Source organism: Microcaecilia unicolor, chromosome 4 (assembly GCF_901765095.1).
Source record: "Microcaecilia unicolor chromosome 4, aMicUni1.1, whole genome shotgun sequence".
NCBI classification, from domain to species: Eukaryota; Metazoa; Chordata; class Amphibia; order Gymnophiona; family Siphonopidae; genus Microcaecilia; species Microcaecilia unicolor.
The window spans coordinates 181,477,934-181,496,046 of NC_044034.1; the positions used below are offsets into that span (position 1 = coordinate 181,477,934).

At 47.1% G+C, this 18,113-nt stretch overlaps 1 protein-coding gene across 1 annotated transcript in view; it reads left to right on the top strand.

Moving 5' to 3' along the window:
• RIC3 (RIC3 acetylcholine receptor chaperone) overlaps positions 1-18,113 on the top strand; it is a 64,318-nt gene that overhangs the window by 24,323 nt on the left and 21,882 nt on the right. Inside the window, exon 4 of the mRNA XM_030201034.1 lies at positions 2,944-3,037. Within this exon, the coding sequence (XP_030056894.1) occupies positions 2,944-3,037 (94 nt within the window). The remainder of the gene's footprint in view (positions 1-2,943; positions 3,038-18,113) is intronic.

Consider the following 18,113-nt stretch of genomic DNA (forward strand, 5'->3'; position numbering starts at 1 on the left):
CCACAAAGTCCCTCAGTTCTGTTCCAGGCTCAGGGCCCACGGCAGACTGGCATCGGATGCCTTCCCTCTGGATTGGGGGGAGGGTCTGCTGTATGCTTATCCTCCCATACCTCTGGTGGGGAAGACTTTGTTGAACTCAAGCAAGACCGAGGCACCATGATTCTGATTGCTCCTTTTTGGCCGCGTCAGATCTGGTTCCCTCTCTTCTGGAGTTGTCCTCCGAAGAACCGTGGAGATTGGAGTGTTTTTCCGACCCTCATCACGCAGGGACGAAGGGGCGCTTCTGCATCCCAGCCTCCGGTCCCTGGCTCTCACGGCCTGGATGTTGAGAGCGTAGACTTTGCCTCTTTGGGTCTGTCAGAGGGTGTCTCCCATGTCTTGCTTGCTTCCAGGAAAGATTCCACCAGAGGAGTTACTTCTTTCTGTGGAGGAGGTTTGCCGTCGGGTGTGACAGCAAGGCCCTAGATCCCGCTCTTGTCCTACACAGACCCTGCTTGAATACCTTCTGCACCTGTCTGAGTCTGGTCTCAAGACCAACTCTGTAAGGGTTTCACCTTAGTGCAATCAGTGCATACCATTACCGTGTGGAAGGTAAGCCGATCTCAGGACAGCCTTTAGTTGTTCGCTTCATGAGAGGTTTGCTTTTGTCAAAGCCCCCTGTCAAGCCTCCTACAGTGCTCCATGGGATCTCAATGTCGTTCTCACCAGCTGATGAAACCTTCCTTTTGAGCCACTGAATTCCTGCCACTCTGAAGTACTTGACCTGGAAGGTCATTTTCTTGGTGGCTGTTACTTCAGCTCGAGAGTCAGTGAGCTTCAGGCCCTGGAGCCCAGGCCCCTTACCAACCAAATTTCATCACAACAGAGTAGTCCTCCGCACTCACCCTAAGTTCTTGCCAAAGGTCGTGTCGAGTTCCATCTGAAACCAGTCATTGTCTTGCAACATTCTTTCCCCGTCCTCATTCCTGCCCTGCTGAACGTCAGCTGCACACATTGGACTGCAAGAGAGCATTGGCCTTCTACCTGGAGCGGACACAGCCCAACAGACAGTCCGCCCAATTGTTTGTTTCTTTTGATCCCAATAGGAGGGGAGTGGCTGTGGGGAAACGCACCATATCCAGTTGGCTAGCAGATTGCATTTCCTTCACTTACGCCCAGGCTGGGCTGGCTCTTGAGGGTCATGTCACGGCTCATAATGTTAGAGCCATGGCAGCGTCGGTAGCCCACTTGAAGTCAGCCACCATTGAAGAGATCTGCAAAGCTGCGACGTGGTCATCTGTCCTCACATTCACATCTCATTACTGCCTACAGCAGGATACCCGACGCGACAGTCGGTTCGGGCAGTCAGTTCTTCAGAACCTGTTTGGGCTTTAGGATCCAACTCCACCCCCCGAGGGCCCTGTTTGTTCTGTTCCAGGCTGCACTCTCAGTTAGTTGGTAAATTTTTTAGGTCAATCTCAGTTATGTCCTCGCCGTTGCGAGGCCCAATTGACCATGGTTGTTGTTTTGAGTGAGCCTGGGGGCTAGGGATACCCCATCAGTGAGAACAAGCAGCCTGCTTGTCCTCGGAGAAAGCGAATGCTACATACCTGTAGAAGGTATTCTCCGAGGACAGCAGGCTGATTGTTCTCACAAACCCGCCCGCCTCCCCTTTGGAGTTGTGTCTTCCCTTGTCTTTGTTTTGCTACATATGAGACTGGCCGGCACAAGCCGGTTTTGGGCGGGAAGACGGCCGCGCATGCGCGGTGCGCATTGGCGCGCGAGGACTAGCAAAGGCCTTTGCTAGTGAAGATTCCGATTGGAGGGGCTGCCGTGGACGTCACCCATCAGTGAGAACAATCAGCCTGCTGTCCTCGGAGAATACCTTCTACAGGTATGTAGCATTCGCTTTAACTGCAGATCAGAGGTTGTGCCCCACTGGCAACGAGTCTCCCTGGTACTAAGATTAGCAGTAGCTCAGAGCTGGCAGAATGGTGTACAATGCCCTCTTTCAGCAACATTCAAGGTAAGAACTAAGTTCTGTAACGTGGCTAACACACGAAAGGGATCTAAAACGGACTTACAAAAATGGCCACTACCTCGTGGACTACCGGAAACAAAACAGGGCACACTCTGACCCAGTAAGCAGAGGGAAAAGCACCATGGGAGAAGAGCCTACCAACTACCAACATCATGAGACTGTAACACAAGCTAGTGAAATCACGGAGTCCAATACCCTACACCCACCACAATGCAATGCTGATGTGACCCTGCAGTGCACCCGAGAGCCACATCTGGCCCAGGGAAAGGCTGTGAGAGGATCGAATACATTCTGCTGTCATGGAGGTGGGTACGGAATTCGAGGGTGGCATAGAGGCTGGGAAATAAGGTTTTTGTAAGTGGTTTTTTTTTTGTGGGAGGGGGTTAGTGACCACTGGGGGAGTCAGGGGAGGTGATTCCGGATTCCCTCCGGTGGTCATCTGGTCATTTAGGGCACTTTTTAGGGACCTGTTCGTGAGAAAAAAGGGTCCAAAAAAAGTGTCCTAAATTCTTGCTAAAAACGCCTTTCTTTTTTCCATTATCGGCCGAGCACGCCCATCTCTGCTCAGCCGATAACCACGCCCCAGTCCCCCCTTCACCACACCTCCGACACGCCCCCATCAACTTTATTCGTTCCCACGACGGAGTGCAGTTGAAGACTACCAAAATCGGCTTTCGATTATACCGATTTGGCCGCCCATGGGAAACGGACGCCCATCTCCCGAACATGGGCGTTTTTCTCCTTTCGAAAATAAGCAAGATAGGAATATATGGATGTCTTTAGCATTAGCGCGCACTGAAAACATTAGTGCACCTTATTAAACAGGGCCCTGAGAGTGTAACAATGGATAATAAGGATCATCTCTCAGGGAGAGGTTGTAGTCTGTAGTACTATCATGAACTTTGGGATTGTCTGTATTTCAGCTGATTATGAGCTCAGCCAGCTGCAGGACAAACTGAGAGAAACTGAAGAAGTCATGGAAAAGATCATCAGTAGAATTGGAGCAAACTGTGAGAGGTAGGTAGACTTTCAAAACCAAACATGGTGCAACTTCTCACTTCCTCAATCGAAATTCTTAAATGTAGGACGTATTCTGATCCCTTTAAAAACCTATCTTTCTTTGCAGAAAGCAAGCTCACTTGTCATTCTGCATTATGCGCTTTGTATTCTGATTTTGTCCTTGTCATAATCTTTGTATTCTCTTGCAGGCACTTTCTTCTCCATTCTTATCCCCTCTATGTTTAGTACTAATTATAGTTTTACATAATTAAGTGGAAATGAATGCTTTCCATTTCAGCATCTATAAACTTTCTTTGTCTGAGACAAAATTAACGTCAAATTAAGTCTAGCCCTGTCTTTTTCTTTTGTTACATTTATAAAACAACACTTCATCTGAATAGTGCTGCTTTCTTTTTATTTTCTGAATGTTTCAGCTTTGTTTCTGCATTTGAATAATGAAACCATTGAGATATTCTCTGCCACTCAGAACACTCATACTTTTCTCTCTTTGTCTCTGTCCTCTGCTTGAGTGCAAGTGTTGTGTATCTCAATGGGGGACAGGAAGACTTCTTAAAGTTAAAATTACCAAATAAAATGTTGATAGTTAGCTGCATTGTTGGTTTAATCATGTATTGACAATGAATGTGACGATGCTGTGGACTAAATACAACACTGCCTTTCTGTGGTTGGCATGATGGTGAATTGCCAAGTGCCCTGTTTGTGATGCCACTGTTTAATCATAAGGAGTGGTGGATGCAGCTCTGGCTGCCCTAGGGGTCCTTTTACCAATATGCAGTAAGCACTAACACTAACACGTGCAGCTTAAAAGGGCTTACCATGGGGCATGCTGAGGTGTCCTACAGTAAAATCCTGATGTGCGCGCTCTACTCGTGCGCTAAAAATAAATTTTAATTTTTGGATGAGGGTGCATGTCAGAGGATGGAGAGTGGGTATGGATGTGTGTGCCAATCAGCACAGCCACATTGCTGCACACTAAGAGGTCCTTTTACTAAGCCACGCTAAAAAGTGGCCAGCTCTGCAGACACTTTTAGCATGGCAGTAAAATGGCCACGTTTGGGGGTTTTTTGTAATAGCAATGCGCTAATTTCTCTATTAGTGGCCATTACCACCGGGAGCCCTAACCTCTACCTATTTAGGAGGCAATAAGGGCTCCCATGCTAATCGGGTAGTATTTGGTAATGTGCCCACGCTACCTGATTAGCAGAGGCACGCCTATTCTCCACCCTCAGACATGCCTCCTGCACTGGAAAATAAAAAATATTTTCCAGCGTGGGATTAGCACACACTAAGCAGAACACTACCATGGGATGCCTCAGCGTGTCCCGTGGTAATACTCTTAGCGCATGGTAGGCCCGTGGTAGGCCTATTGCACCTTAGTAAAAGGGCCCCTAACTGATTAGTTTGTGATTAGTGCATGAGCCACTTACGGCCTACAAAATGAGTGGTGGTAAGGGGCCCACACACTAAAGGCAACTAATGCCAAAAATAGCAAGTTGGCAGTTTTTTGACTGCAGCAAAAAGTGGTCTTACCACATAGGAAAGATCCTTATTACGTGGATGTCTAAATCCCAATTTTATAAAGCCAGGATATGGGTGTCTAAAACTGCAATATGTCCTTATGGCAAGGGGACATGGTCCGGACATATTTTGGGAGGAACTAGGGAGGGGCCAAAATATGTTTATAACCAGAAGACATTTTATAAGTTTACCCAATGATATACATTACTCCCGGAGTTCTGCATAAAATTCTTTTCCAAAAATATAAAATACACATTTATCTGTATCTTGAAAATATCACAGAATCAAATTATCGAAAGGGACGCCCAAGTTTTGCTGAGGATGTCCTCGCAAAACGTCCCGGTAGAGGGGCGGGGAAACACGTATTATTGAAACAAGATGGACATCCATCTTTCGTTTCGATAATACGGTCGGGGACACCCAGATCTTAAAATTTAAGTCATCCTTAGAGATGGTCGTCCCTATACTTGGTCGTTTCTGGTTTTCGGCGATAATGGAAACCAAGAACGCCCATTTCAGAAATGACCAAATGCAAGCCCTTTGGTCATGGGAGGAGCCAGCATTCATAGTGCACTGGTCCCCCTGACATGCCAGGACACCAACCGGGCACCCTAGGGGACACTGCAGTGGACTTCATAAATTGCTCCCAGGTACATAGCTCCCTTACCTTGTGTACTGAGCCCCCCAACCCCCCCCCCCCCCAAAACCCACTACCCACAACTGTACACCACTACCAAAGCCCTTACGGGTGAAGGGGGGCACCTAGATGTGGGTACAGTGGGTTTGTGGTGGGTTTTGAAGGGCTCACATTTACCACCACAAGTGTAACAGGTGGGGGGGGGGGGGGATGGGCCTGAGTCCGCCTGCCTGAAGTGCACTGCACCCACTATAATTGCTCCAGGGACCTGCATACTGCTGTGATGGACCTGATTATGACATTAGAGGCTGGCACAAAATATTTTTAAAGATATGTTTTGAGGGTGGGAGGGGGTTAGTGACCACTGGGGGAGTAAGGGGAGGTGATCCCCGATTTTCTCCGGTGGTCATCTGGTCAGTTCAGGCACCTTTTTGTGCCTTGGTTGTAAGAAAAACAGGACCAGATAAAGTCGTCCAAGTGCTCGTCAGGGACGCCCTTTTTTTTCCCATTGTGGGTCAAGGATGTCCATGTGTTAGGCACGCCCAAGTCCCGCCTTCGCTATGCCTCCGACACGCCCCCGTGAGCTTTGGTCGTCCCTGCAATGGAAAGCAGTTGGGGACGTCCAAAACGGCTTTCGATTATACCGATTTGGGTGACCCTGTGAGAAGGATGCCCATCTTCCGATTTGTGTCGAAAGATGAGCGTCCTCTTTCAAAAATGTGCGTGATAGTCTCTATCATGCTCTAATGCGAAGGTTATTAAAAGGGCCTTTTACAAAGCCTTACAAGTGTTTTTAGCCTGCAGTAAAAATCAGCTGGTGGTAAATGCTGAGATGCCCATCTAATATAATAATTTGCACCGCCAACGTTCTGAAGCTGACTCCGTGGCAGTGAAACCGTGTAGTGTTGGTAGGGTTCGTAATCGCACTCTCGATCACTGCCCCGCCCTTGAGGGAACTCAGTACAGTTGCCAGGGAAAGAAACGCGACATCAGCAGGAGAAGGGACCAACCACAGGCAATCACAATCACTCTCAGTTTCCGCAAACAGGAAATGAGGGCGGGACCAGACGAACAGCTGAAACCACAGCCTGTCTGAAGCGGTGTCTACTTGCTGCACTTCAGTGTTGGCAGCCGAGCAGGAGGTAAAACGTTTTAAACAGCACACGTCCTCCTTGCACTCACAGGCCACAGACACAGAGGGAGGGAGGCGCTGGGCGGCGGAAATCAGAGGAGAGGGGGGGGGCGCGAATAGAGGGGGGTCCTGAGACGAGAGCGAGGGGGGGAGGGGGTCCTGAGACGAGAGAGAGGGGGGGGGGGGGGTCCTGAGATGAAAGGGAGGAGGTGGGGGGGTCCTGAGACGAAAGAGAGGGGAAGGGGGAAGGAGGAAGGGAGGAGGGGGGTCGGGAGGGGGAGGAGGAGGAAGGGAGGAGGGGGGTCGGAGGAGGAAGGGAGAGGAGGGGGAGGAGGAAGAGGAAGGGGGTGGGGGAGGATGAGGGGGAGGAGAGGAGGGGGGTGAAGGAGGGGGAGGGGACCCTGGAACCTTGTTAGCGCCCGTTTCCTTTCTATTCGAAACGAGCCTCTTTTATCAGTAGGAATATAATGGGTGTCTCAACATTTACTGCCAGCTGATTTTTGCCACAAACTAAAAATGCTAGCGCAGCTTTGTAAAAGACCCCCTAAGAAGTATTCTAACTGTAATGACCCCCAAGGAGCTTTCCAGGAATGCTGTTATATACAGTTCATCTGGAACATCTCCCTCTTTTCCCACTGGGGTTGAACTTCCAATAAATTCAAATACTGTATTCTTACTACAGGAGGTATGCTCTCTGATAGTATCAATAGATCCTCCTGGAAATATTTCCATATCATTTCTATAGGTGAAACAGTTGGAGACTTAGGAAAGTTCAAGAATCACAAATTATGTTTCCTCAATTGATTCTCCATGTTCTCTAGCTTCCAGGCCATCACAGATCTTTCTTTAAGAAAAGTTAATTCAAGCTGTTTTATCTCTCTTATTTGCTCTGCCTGTTTCAACAGTCTACCTTCATAAACGGTCAACAACTCTCCATGCTCTTCCACTTTAGAGGAAATAGTTCCATAATCTGTTCTTTGTGTAGACAATACCATTTTAAGATTGGTGTCCATAACCATAATCACCTGCTAAATTTATTTATTTATCACATTTGCATCCCACATTTTCCCGCTGATTGCAGGCTCAAAGTGGCTTACAATAGTACTGTAATAAAGTTGCCATGCAAATAAGTACAGTTTTGCAAATTAAGAAACAAGGTAGGAATAACAATTGAACAGCAATAATTATTAAGTAAGATAGAATTAACAATTAATAATAAAATAAGGAAGATAATAATGTGTAATTAGTGTCCATTAGATCATATGATGGTAAGGTATAATTCTGATTCTCCAAAGACAAGCAGGCTGATATTCTCACAAGTGGTGACGCCACGTCGGCCCCGGAGGATTTTAAAGCAAAATCTAAAAATCTCTTCTACGGCGTTCCGTCGCGCGAGCGAACGCACTGCGCATGTGCGCACACCTCTTCCCGCTCGCCGTGCGGACACGCCCCTCAGTTTTTCTTTTTCCGCGTCTGAGGAGACACGGAGTTCGTTAGTGCTTCGTGTTTTCTTCAGGTCCTCGGAGTAAAATCTCTTTTTTTATTTTACCCTTTTTGGGTGTTCTTTATTTTTTCATTTGATCCTTTCATGGCAGGCTCATTGTGGCTTTTATATACAGGTACTTTTTTGTACCTGGGGCAAGGAAAAGTTAAGTAGTTGCCAGAGTCACAAGGGGCTGTGCCTGAAAGGAAAACAAAGCATATAAGCTTCTCTTTTTCTTTTTTCTTATAAAAGTGCTGGCATATTGTTATCTGTGGGCTCTCTCTCGCCAGCAAACTAAACAAGCCCACATTTTTAGGATCCATTTATTAAAACTTTACAAATGGCTCTCCAGAGCTGTGAGAGCCTGCTCCAGCACACCACTGTCTTTAAGCCACACAAGTGGTGAAGGTGTATGTCACAGGAAAAACCAGGAACCTAAGCAGGTGCATTCCTGGTCAGCCACTGAATGGGCAACCTGGTGACACAATATCAGTGGTGTAACCTTTGAAGTGAGTCTCCACCCGCCTCGGCGCCTCCTGCTATGCAGGTCATTCGGGCGCATCGGAGGATGTGTCTTGGGCCGGATCATCTCCCTGTGAAGCGCAAGTAGTGTCTCAAAGACGAGACGTATTCTACTCTGCCAGGGATGCCCAAAGGAGATCATTCTGGAGTCCGACAGAGACCGATGCACGCTGGGTATAGTTATGCATCGAATAGGTCTCCACCTGCCTCAGCGCCTCCTGCTTGGCAGGTCATTCGGGCGCATCGCCGGATGTGTCTTGGGCCGGATCATCTCCCTGTGAAGCGCAAGTAGTGTCTCAAAGACGAGACGTATTCTACTCTGCCAGGGATGCCCAAAGGAGATGCCCAGAGCTTTGCTCCCTCGGTTATGGAGGTATCCGAGCTTCAGACATCAGTCGGTGCCGAGAGCGTTGCTCCCTCTGTTATGGAGGTATCCTGGCATTGGACGTCGATGCACCGGTACATCGGTACCAGATATCATCGGTGCCGTGGATACCATCGGTGCCAGGTGTCATGGGTACCGTCGGTACCGAGGAGTATCGATACCAGAACATTGGTACCATGGTCGGTGTCATGGGTCCCGTCGGTACCGGGTATCATCGGTACCATGGGTCCCGTCGGCACCGGGTATCATCGGTACCATGGGTGCCGTCGATGCCGAGTGTCATCGGTACCATGGGTGCTGTCGGTACCGGGTATCATCGGTGCCATGGGTGCCGTCGGTACCGAGTATCATCGGTGCCATGGGTACTGTCGGTACCGAATATCATCGGTGCGTCGGTACCGAGGAGTATCGATACCAAGAACATTGGTACCATGGTCGGTGTCATGGGTCCCGTCTGTACCGGGTATCATCGGTACCATGGGTCCCGTCGGCACCGGGTATCATCGGTACCATGAGTGCCGTCGATGCCGAGTGTCATCGGTGCCATGGGTGCTGTCGGTACCGGGTATCATGGGCACCATCGGCACCAGGTATCATGGGCACCATCGACTATCGGTACCAGGTATCATCGCCCATCGGTACCAAGTATCATGAGTGCCATCGGTACCATAGTATCAGGTATCGTCGGTACCGTGGATACATGGGTATCAGGTATCATGGATGCCGTCGGCACATGAGTACCATCGATACCAGATATCATGACCAGGTACCATCGGTGCCATGGGTGCCATTGGTACCAGGTGTCATGAGCACCGTCGGTGCCATGTGTACCATCGGTACCGTCGGTGCTGTTGGTGCCGGATATCATGGGTACCATCGGTACCACATGTCATGGCTACCATCGGTACAAGGTATCATGGGAACCATCGATACCAGATATCATGACTATCATCGGTACCAAGTACCATGGGTACCATTGGTACCGGGGTCCATCGGTACCATGTGTATCATCGGTACCGTCGGTGCCATGGTCTAGCAGTCTGGTTTCGATTCTCTTGCATTTCCAGACTTTGTCCTTGGCTTCGGGACCATGGGTACCATTGGATGCCATGGGTGCTACCGCCTCCTGCGGCATCTAGCTTTTCACCTGGTCTCCTTCACCGATGCTGCCTCTGGTATGGGTGTTCGCACCCTACTGGGGCAACTTCTCGACCCATAGTAGCCTCCATATCGGACGTGTTTGGATCTGAGCTGCTCTGTTTGAGTAGTTAGTTCAGTTCAATGATGGTCATCTGACATTACAGTGGAGATTGTGAATCCCAATGCCCAGATGCTAGAGGTCCTGGACTACTATCTTCACCTGAGTCTTCTGCACTCAGAACAGATAGGAGTTCTAAGAACTTACTTCGGCGCCCCCGGGGCCAGAGCATACATCCTTAGCCTCTTTTGGAGAATGGCGTACCAGGCTGGCATGATCGCATCCCAAATCAAGTCTTGTCAGATCTTTACGAGCATTCCCACCGGAGTAGGCTAGACCTTTTCACCAAGTGGTCAGGTAGCACACGGTGTGTCGCAGGTTCCTGTCCAAGGGCATTTTCGACACTTGTAATGTAACACCTAGATTTCTGCTCTAGGTACAGTGATGCGCAGACTCTCATGACTGTGTGCCTCTCTCCTGGAGGAGGAGACTCAGCAGAAAACTGTAGATATGCTGTGCATACACTTCCTCATCTTGGAAGTTCTTTAGAGAGAGGAGTAGTTTTCCTTGTGCCTTAAGGGGTCGTACCTATACTCCTACTTCTCGACAGCCGGTTCGGGCTATGCCTCAGCACGCTCGTTCTAGTCAGCGGCGTGCACCTAATCAGGCCCCTGCAGCTATTCCCCAGGAACCAGAGGGGTTTTTGACTGGCTCCAATTCAGTATAGCCACTAAAAAAAAAAAAAAAAAAATGTCCGTACCGGCCAATCTGCCTGTCGGGGGGGGAAGTTTACATTTTCTCCACCAAAGGTGACTTCTTTTATCCTCCAACCGGTGGGTTTTTTCAACTAGTCCGGTTAGGATACATTCTCAATCTGGAATCAAACCCTCCACATTGTTCATTGGAAGCTTAATCCTTTAGCTTCCATCAAAAGTGAGTACTTGCAGAGGAACTCTCTGCTTTTCTCAGCGCCAATGCAGTCGAGCCCGTTCCACCAGGGCAAGAAGGGTTGAGATTCTATTCCAGGTCTTTCCTTGTGGGTTGCGTCCCATCATAGACATAAGGGGCCTAAACAGATTTGGTTCAGGATGCTTTCCCTGGGCATCCTTCTTCCCATACTTCAGGAAAACGATTGGTTATGCTCTCTGGATTTACAGGATACTTATACTCTCTTTGCATCCAGAGTATGTTTTTTTCCTAGTGCCTGGCTGTTGTTGCAGCGTATCTTCATGGACTGGGAGTGCATGTGTTCCCTTAACACGATGATTGCCCGTCTCAACAGATTACAGCACAGTACATATTGAGACTTCTAGACACATGGCTTCCACAGTTCATGTAACTCCCATGGCACTTTTGCACATGACATCCGCTCAGTGCATCCTAGCTTCCCAGTGGTATCAAGTTTAGGGTATCTAGAGGATGTAACCCAACTGTTCGCCAGTCTTCGGTATTCCCCTCAGAGGTGGTTAATTCTCTCTATTTTGATTCTGAGGCATCTTACTCAGTCAAAAGCTGCTGACGAAGGTTGCATCCCTCCTGGCTATCCAACCAAATTATTTTAATTCAACAAACAATCGGGTTGTGATGTACTCGATAACAAAGGAGTACTGGATCTTGACCTCTGAGTCAGGATGCCATGCAGATGTAGCGGTCGGCCCGCAATGCGGCATGTTTTCTCCAAGCCACGTATCTAATTGGCGTAAACAGCAGTCTGGCCGACAGGCTGAGCAGGATAATGCTACAGTTGAGCATGCCTATAGTTTGAAAGACCCCTCAGTGGATCTTTTTGCTACTTAGTCCAATCGCAAAGTCCCTCAGTTCTGTTCCAGGCTGCAGGTTCACGGCAGGCTACCATCGGATGCCTTTCTCCTTCTTTGGGAGACAGGTTTTCTGTATGCGTATCCTCCCATACATCTGGTGGAAAAGACTTTGCTGTTTCTCAAGCAAGATTGTGGAGCCATGATTCTGATTGCTCTTTTCTAGCTGCGTCAAATAGGATTCCCTCTTCTTCTGGAGTTGGAATGTTTTCCAGCTCTCATTACGCAGAACGAGGGGGCACTTCTACATCCCAACCTCCAATCTCTGGCTCACACGGTCTGGATGTTGAGAGTGGGGTTTCGTTGAGTTTTCCAGAGTGTCTCCCGACTCTTGCTTGCTTTCAGAAAAGATTTCACAAAGAGGTGTTATTCTTTTTCATGGAAGAGGTTTGCCGTCTAGTGTGACAGCAAGGCCCTAGATCCTGCATCTTGTCTTATACAGACCTTGCTTGAGTTCTTTCTACACCTTTCTGAGTCTGGTCTCAAGACCAACTCTGTCAGTATTCATCTTTGTGCAATAGAGCTTATCATCAACGTGTGAAAGGTCAACCTTTAGCTGTCCACTTCACGAGAGGTTTATTTCTCCCCCAATATTGAGAGAATTCCTTGTATGTGTCTAGGGGAGATTATTTCTGTTGGGCTTAGCACCCACAATAATTTTGACAGTTGGCTCTTATGCTTCGGTCAGAGTTCCTATCACTCCTTATCCAGTATCTTGGGGTCCCAATGTCGTTTTCATCCAGCTGCTGCAAGCTCAATTCGGGCCACTGGATTCCTGCCATCTGAAGTATTGGACCTGGAAGGTCGTTTTCCTTAGTGGCTGTTCCTTCAACTCGTAAGGTCGGTGAGCTTCGGTCTCTAGTAGCGCAAGCGCCTTACCTTACTTCTCATCTTAACAGAGTAGTTCTCTGCATGCAGACAAAGTTCTTACTGGCGCTGGTATCAGAGTACCAGCTGATCCAGTCAGTTGTCTTGCCAACATTCTTTCTCCCTCATCTTACAAGCCCTGGCGAAAGCAGCTCCGCACTTTTGCGTGGAGCAGACGAGCTCCCTCGGACGGTCCGCCCAGTTGTTTATTTCTTTTAATGCCAGTTGCTGTCGGAAACTGCATAATTTCTTCTTGGCTAGCAGAGTGCATCTCCTTCATTTTTGTCCAAGCTGGACTGACTCTAGAAGGCCATGTCACGGCTCACAAAATTAGAGCCATGGCTGAGTCGGTGGCTCATCTAAGATCAGTCACTATTGAAGAGATCTGCAAAGCTGCGGCGTGGTCATCAGTCCACACATTTTCATCTTACTACTGCCTTCAGCAATAGCCGACTCGTCAGTCGGTTTGGGCAGTCGGGGCTGCAGAACTTGTTTGGGGTTTAGAATCCAACTCCAACCCTCCTAAGCCCATTTTTGTTCTGTTCCAGGCTACACTCATTTAGATATTTCTTCTTTTCAGGTCAATTTTATTCTGGCCTCGCCGTTGCGAGACTCAATTGACCACTGTTTGTTGTGTTGTGTAAGCCTGGAAGCTAGGGATACCCCACTTGTGAGAATATCAGCCTGCTTGTCTTTGGAGAAAGAGTAGTTACTTACCTGTAACAGGTGTCTCCGAAGACAGCAGGCTGCATATTCTCACAAACCCTCCCACCTTCCCCTTTTGGAGTTGTCTCCTCCATCTTTTGGATTTAACTGAGGGGCGTGTCCGCACGGCGAGCGGGAAGAGGTGTGCGCACATGCGCAGTGCGTTCGCTCGCGCGACGGAACGCCGTAGAAGAGATTTTTAGATTTTGCTTTAAAATCCTCCGGGGCCGACGTGGCGTCACCACTTGTGAGAATATGCAGCCTGCTGTCTTCGGAGAACACCTGTTACAGGTAAGTAACTACTCTTTATGTTGAACCTGGGGAATAAGTCTTTTTAAACAATACTGATGTCAATAATTTCCTAAAGTTTAGGTAGTTCTTGGTAGATTTTACTGGTTTGGGTAGGGCATTCCACAGTTGAGTGCCAATGTAAGTGAAATTTGAGGCGTAAATTGATTTATATTTTAAGCCATTACAGTCTGGATAGTGTAAGTTCAGATATGATCGTGAGGTACTGGATCTGTTTCTGGGTGGTAAGTCAACCAGTTCAAGCATATATTCAGGTACCTCACCGTAGATTATCCTGTGGGTTTCCATATCAACCACAGCCGATTTTTTTTTAAACTCCCTCAACTTTAAGATGTTACCTCCAGAAGCTCCATCTTCCGCTCCTGCAGTGAGGCCCATATCTGTCCATTTCAGATGAAACCCAGCTTCTCCCAAAAATCTGAAATTAAATCAAGTGATTTAAACTTATCAAATGAAAAATGACAATAACAATACTTTAAACAGAAACTACTTGTAAATCAAATGTAATTCCTCTGGTGTACATGAATTAAAACAACCCTTCAGAAAAAGTGGTGAATATATTGCCCTACTTTGCAGTGACGTGGGAGGCAAAAGTGGTATCAGAATTCAAGATAACATAAATACAGATGATGTCCCTAACACGTGGATACATACCTGATATCAAAATCCCTTTTCGGAAGTACGAACTCCCCTTCAAATCACAAATCAGGAACCTTGGAATACAGTTAGATTCAACACTTACTCTGATTTCCCAAATCCAGCAACATTCAGAGCTGCTTCTACTGTTTGCGGACAGCTACACCTGCCTTTCTCCTTACATTGAGAAGGGAAATGTTATCTCAGTTGTACATGCCATGATCATGTCAAGACTGGATTACTGCAATGCACTATACAATGGTCTGACTACAAAGGGCCTGCACCAGCTCCAGTTGATTCAGAATGCAGCATCAAGACTCATAGAAGGTTGCAAGCAACGTGACCATATCACACTATTTTTGCAAACCTCCATTGGCTACCAGTACAATACAGTGCTAAATTTAAAACTCTATGTCTGATCTTCAAGGCCCTGAAAGGAAATGGCCCTGAGTACCTGAAAAATAGGATGATCCTCCACACACCGCAAGGACACTAAGGTCCCATCCCAAGGACTTTCACTAACCACACCCTCTCCATCTCCAAAAGACATTACACGATGTGATACCCGCAAGCGAACCTTCTCCGGAGTAGCCTCCACACTCTGGAATGCATTGCCTGAAAGGCTGTGCTTAACACAAGACTATCTCTACTTCAGGAAGCAGGTGAAAGCTTAGCTCTTCAACCAGGCCTTTAATGGAAGAAGTAACTAATATAGAAATATACTGTCACTTGCTCTCAGTGAATATACAAGCCAATGGCTGAGGCCAAGAGCTAGGCCTCTTAAAATCAAAAATCATCTCTGACAAAAATACATTTCACTACAGCAAATGCTTGAAGTGAGTTCCCAGAGAGCTGACGAGGGAGGGGGACTCTGCTCTTGTCAACAATCCTGGACTGGCACCTGCAAGAAGTCATGAGCGAAGATGTTTGGCTAATGCAAGAGATAGTAGAGGGTCAGGTGCAAGTATGAGAGGGGGGAGCTGAGGAGGGCAAAATGACCTTGGGAAGTCATTTCTTCGCAGGTTGTCCTAAATATAATTTGTACTTAGAGTTTGGAACATGTGAAGTCATTCTTATCAACTGATAAGGGCCAAGAGCTCTGGTGAGAAAGCTAGAGTCCATTGGAATCAATAGGGTCAAAATGGTATAAAAAGGGCAGTCTGAGGGGTATTAAATCGGAAGGGGAAGGGAGAAGGCAGAGGGCTGGAGAGAAGACTCCAGACGGCTAGAGAGAGAAAGGACATGTCGTGAAATGCTGTTCCACCATGTGAATGCCTGAACTGCTGTACTGTCTTTGGGTAAGATACCAAGCTAATAAACGTCTCTATATCTACTGAATACTGGGTTTCTTTCTAATTGGGGAGGTTGCTACTGCCCAGACAGTGTAAAACTGTCATGAACAGATATAAGGTTGGGGTAATTAAGTATTTAGAGGGGATATGCAATTCTTTCCAGGATAGTAGAAAGCCCATGGCTTCCGCTGCCCAAATGGATGTGGCAGACCTAATTATATTCATTATGGTAGCAGATGAATGCGCTGTTTGCCTCTGGGATTAGGATCTGCCACCTATCCCTCCCATTTTTCCCTCTCTACATTTAATTAACATTGGGCACAGACGGCACATTTATTTTAAAACATTTTTCTTAAACTTTCACAATCATTTCTAACGAGCACTTTAACTGCAGTGTTCAAGGTCTCCCTTCTAGGACAGTTGCCAACCTTACCACAATGCTTAACACATGTGAACTCTTCCACATGGAACCAGAACTGTCCTACTCTATTACTTGCTAAGATATTATCATGTTTTATTATTATCACCTTACCCTTAGATCCTTTTGCTATACTAAATGTATTTTTTCAGACAGATTTCCACAACTCATGATGTATTGTAAGCCACATTGAGCCTGCAAAAAGGTGGAATACAAATGCAATAAATAAATAAATAAATAAAATACATTGTTTATAGATTCTGCCCTGCGTCTTCCCTACACGAAGACAGGCTGAAGCTGCTTTGACACACTGAAGTTTAAAACTCACTTTTCTTCTATTTTCTGGTTTGCCCTACGCTGTGTTGGTAAAAGTGAAACACTCATCACATATCTCTACTACTACTACTATTTAGCATTTCTATAGCGCTACAAGGCGTACGCAGCGCTGCACAAACATAGAAGAAAGACAGTCCCTGCTCAAAGAGCTTACAATCTAATAGACAAGAAATAAAGTAAGCAAATCAAATCAATTAATGTGTACAAGAAGGAGGAGAGGAGGGTAGGTGGAGGCAAGTGGTTACAAGTGGTTACGAGTCAAAAGCAATGTTAAAGAGGTGGGCTTTCAGTCTAGATTTAAAGGTGGCCAAGGATGGGGCAAGACGTAGGGGCTCAGGAAGTTTATTCCAGGCATAGGGTGCAGCGAGACAGAAGGCGCGAAGTCTAGAGTTGGCAGTAGTGGAGAAGGGAACAGATAAGAAGGATTTATCCATGGAGCGGAGTGCACGGGAAGGGGTGTAGGGAAGGATGAGTGTGGAGAGATACTGGGGAGCAGCAGAGTGAGTACATTTATAGGTTAGTAGAAGAAGCTTGAACAAGATGCAAAAATGGATAGGGAGCCAGTGAAGCGACTTGAGGAGAGGGGTAGTATGAGTAAAGCGACCCTGGCGGAAGACGAGACGGGCAGCAGAGTTTTGAACCAATTGGAGAGGGTAGAGGTGACTAAGTGGGAGGCCAGCAAGAAGCAGATTGCAGTAGTCTAAACGAGAGGTGACAAGGGTGTGGACGAGGGTTTTGGTAGAGTGCTCAGAAAGAAAGGGGCGGATTTTATGGATGTTGTAAAGAAAGAAACGATAGGTCTTGGCAATCTGCTGGATATGAGCAGAGAAGGAGAGAGAAGAGTCAAAGATGACCCCAAGGTTTCGAGCTGAGGAGACAGGGAGAATGAGAGAGCCATCAACAGAAATAGAAAACGGGGGGAGCGGGGAGGTGGGTTTGGGGGGAAAAATGAGAAGCTCGGTTTTGGTCATGTTTAATTTCAGGTGGCGTTGAGACATCCAGACAGCAATGTCAGACAAGCACGCTGAAACTTTGTTTTGGATGCAAGGTGAGATATCAGGGGTAGAAAGGTAGATTTGGGATTCATCAGCATAGAGATGGTAGGAAAAGCCATGGGATGAGATTAATGAACCAAGGGAAGAAGTGTAGATAGAAAAGAGGAGGGGACCAAGAACAGAACCCTGAGGTACGCCGACAGGCAGAGGGATAGAAGTAGAAGAGGATCCACCAGAGTGAACACTGAAGGTGCGGAGGGAGAGGTAGGAAGAGAACCAGGAAAGGACAGAGCCCTGGAATCCAAGTGAGGACAGGGTATCGAGGAGTACGCTGTGATCGACAGTGTCAAAAGCGGCGGAAAGATCAAGAAGAATGAGGATGGAATAGAGACCTCTGGATTTAGCCAGTAATAGGTCATTGGAGACTTTAGTAAGCGCAGTTTTAACAAAATCTCTTTCGCTATCTCTGTCAACTGTTTTGCTCATATTTCTATCTATCTAACCCTGTCCTCTATATTTTTCCAACTTTAAACTCCACCTATTCTTCTTAGGCTGGTACCACTATATATTTCTGCATAATTATATTCACTAACTCTTTAGTCTCACTCACAGACACAAAGAGTGACTTGGGTTGCATATACTGCAGCAGGATATGTTTATCCACTCTTACCCTAGCTGAGATAATATTTAACCATTTCTCTGACCTCATGTGCAACTTTCTTTAAATCAGTCACCTTACTTTCTAACTCTTCCTACTTCCTTACCTATTTATATGTTACATCTTTGCTTTACTCTTCACTATCAATTATAATGTTCTATTATG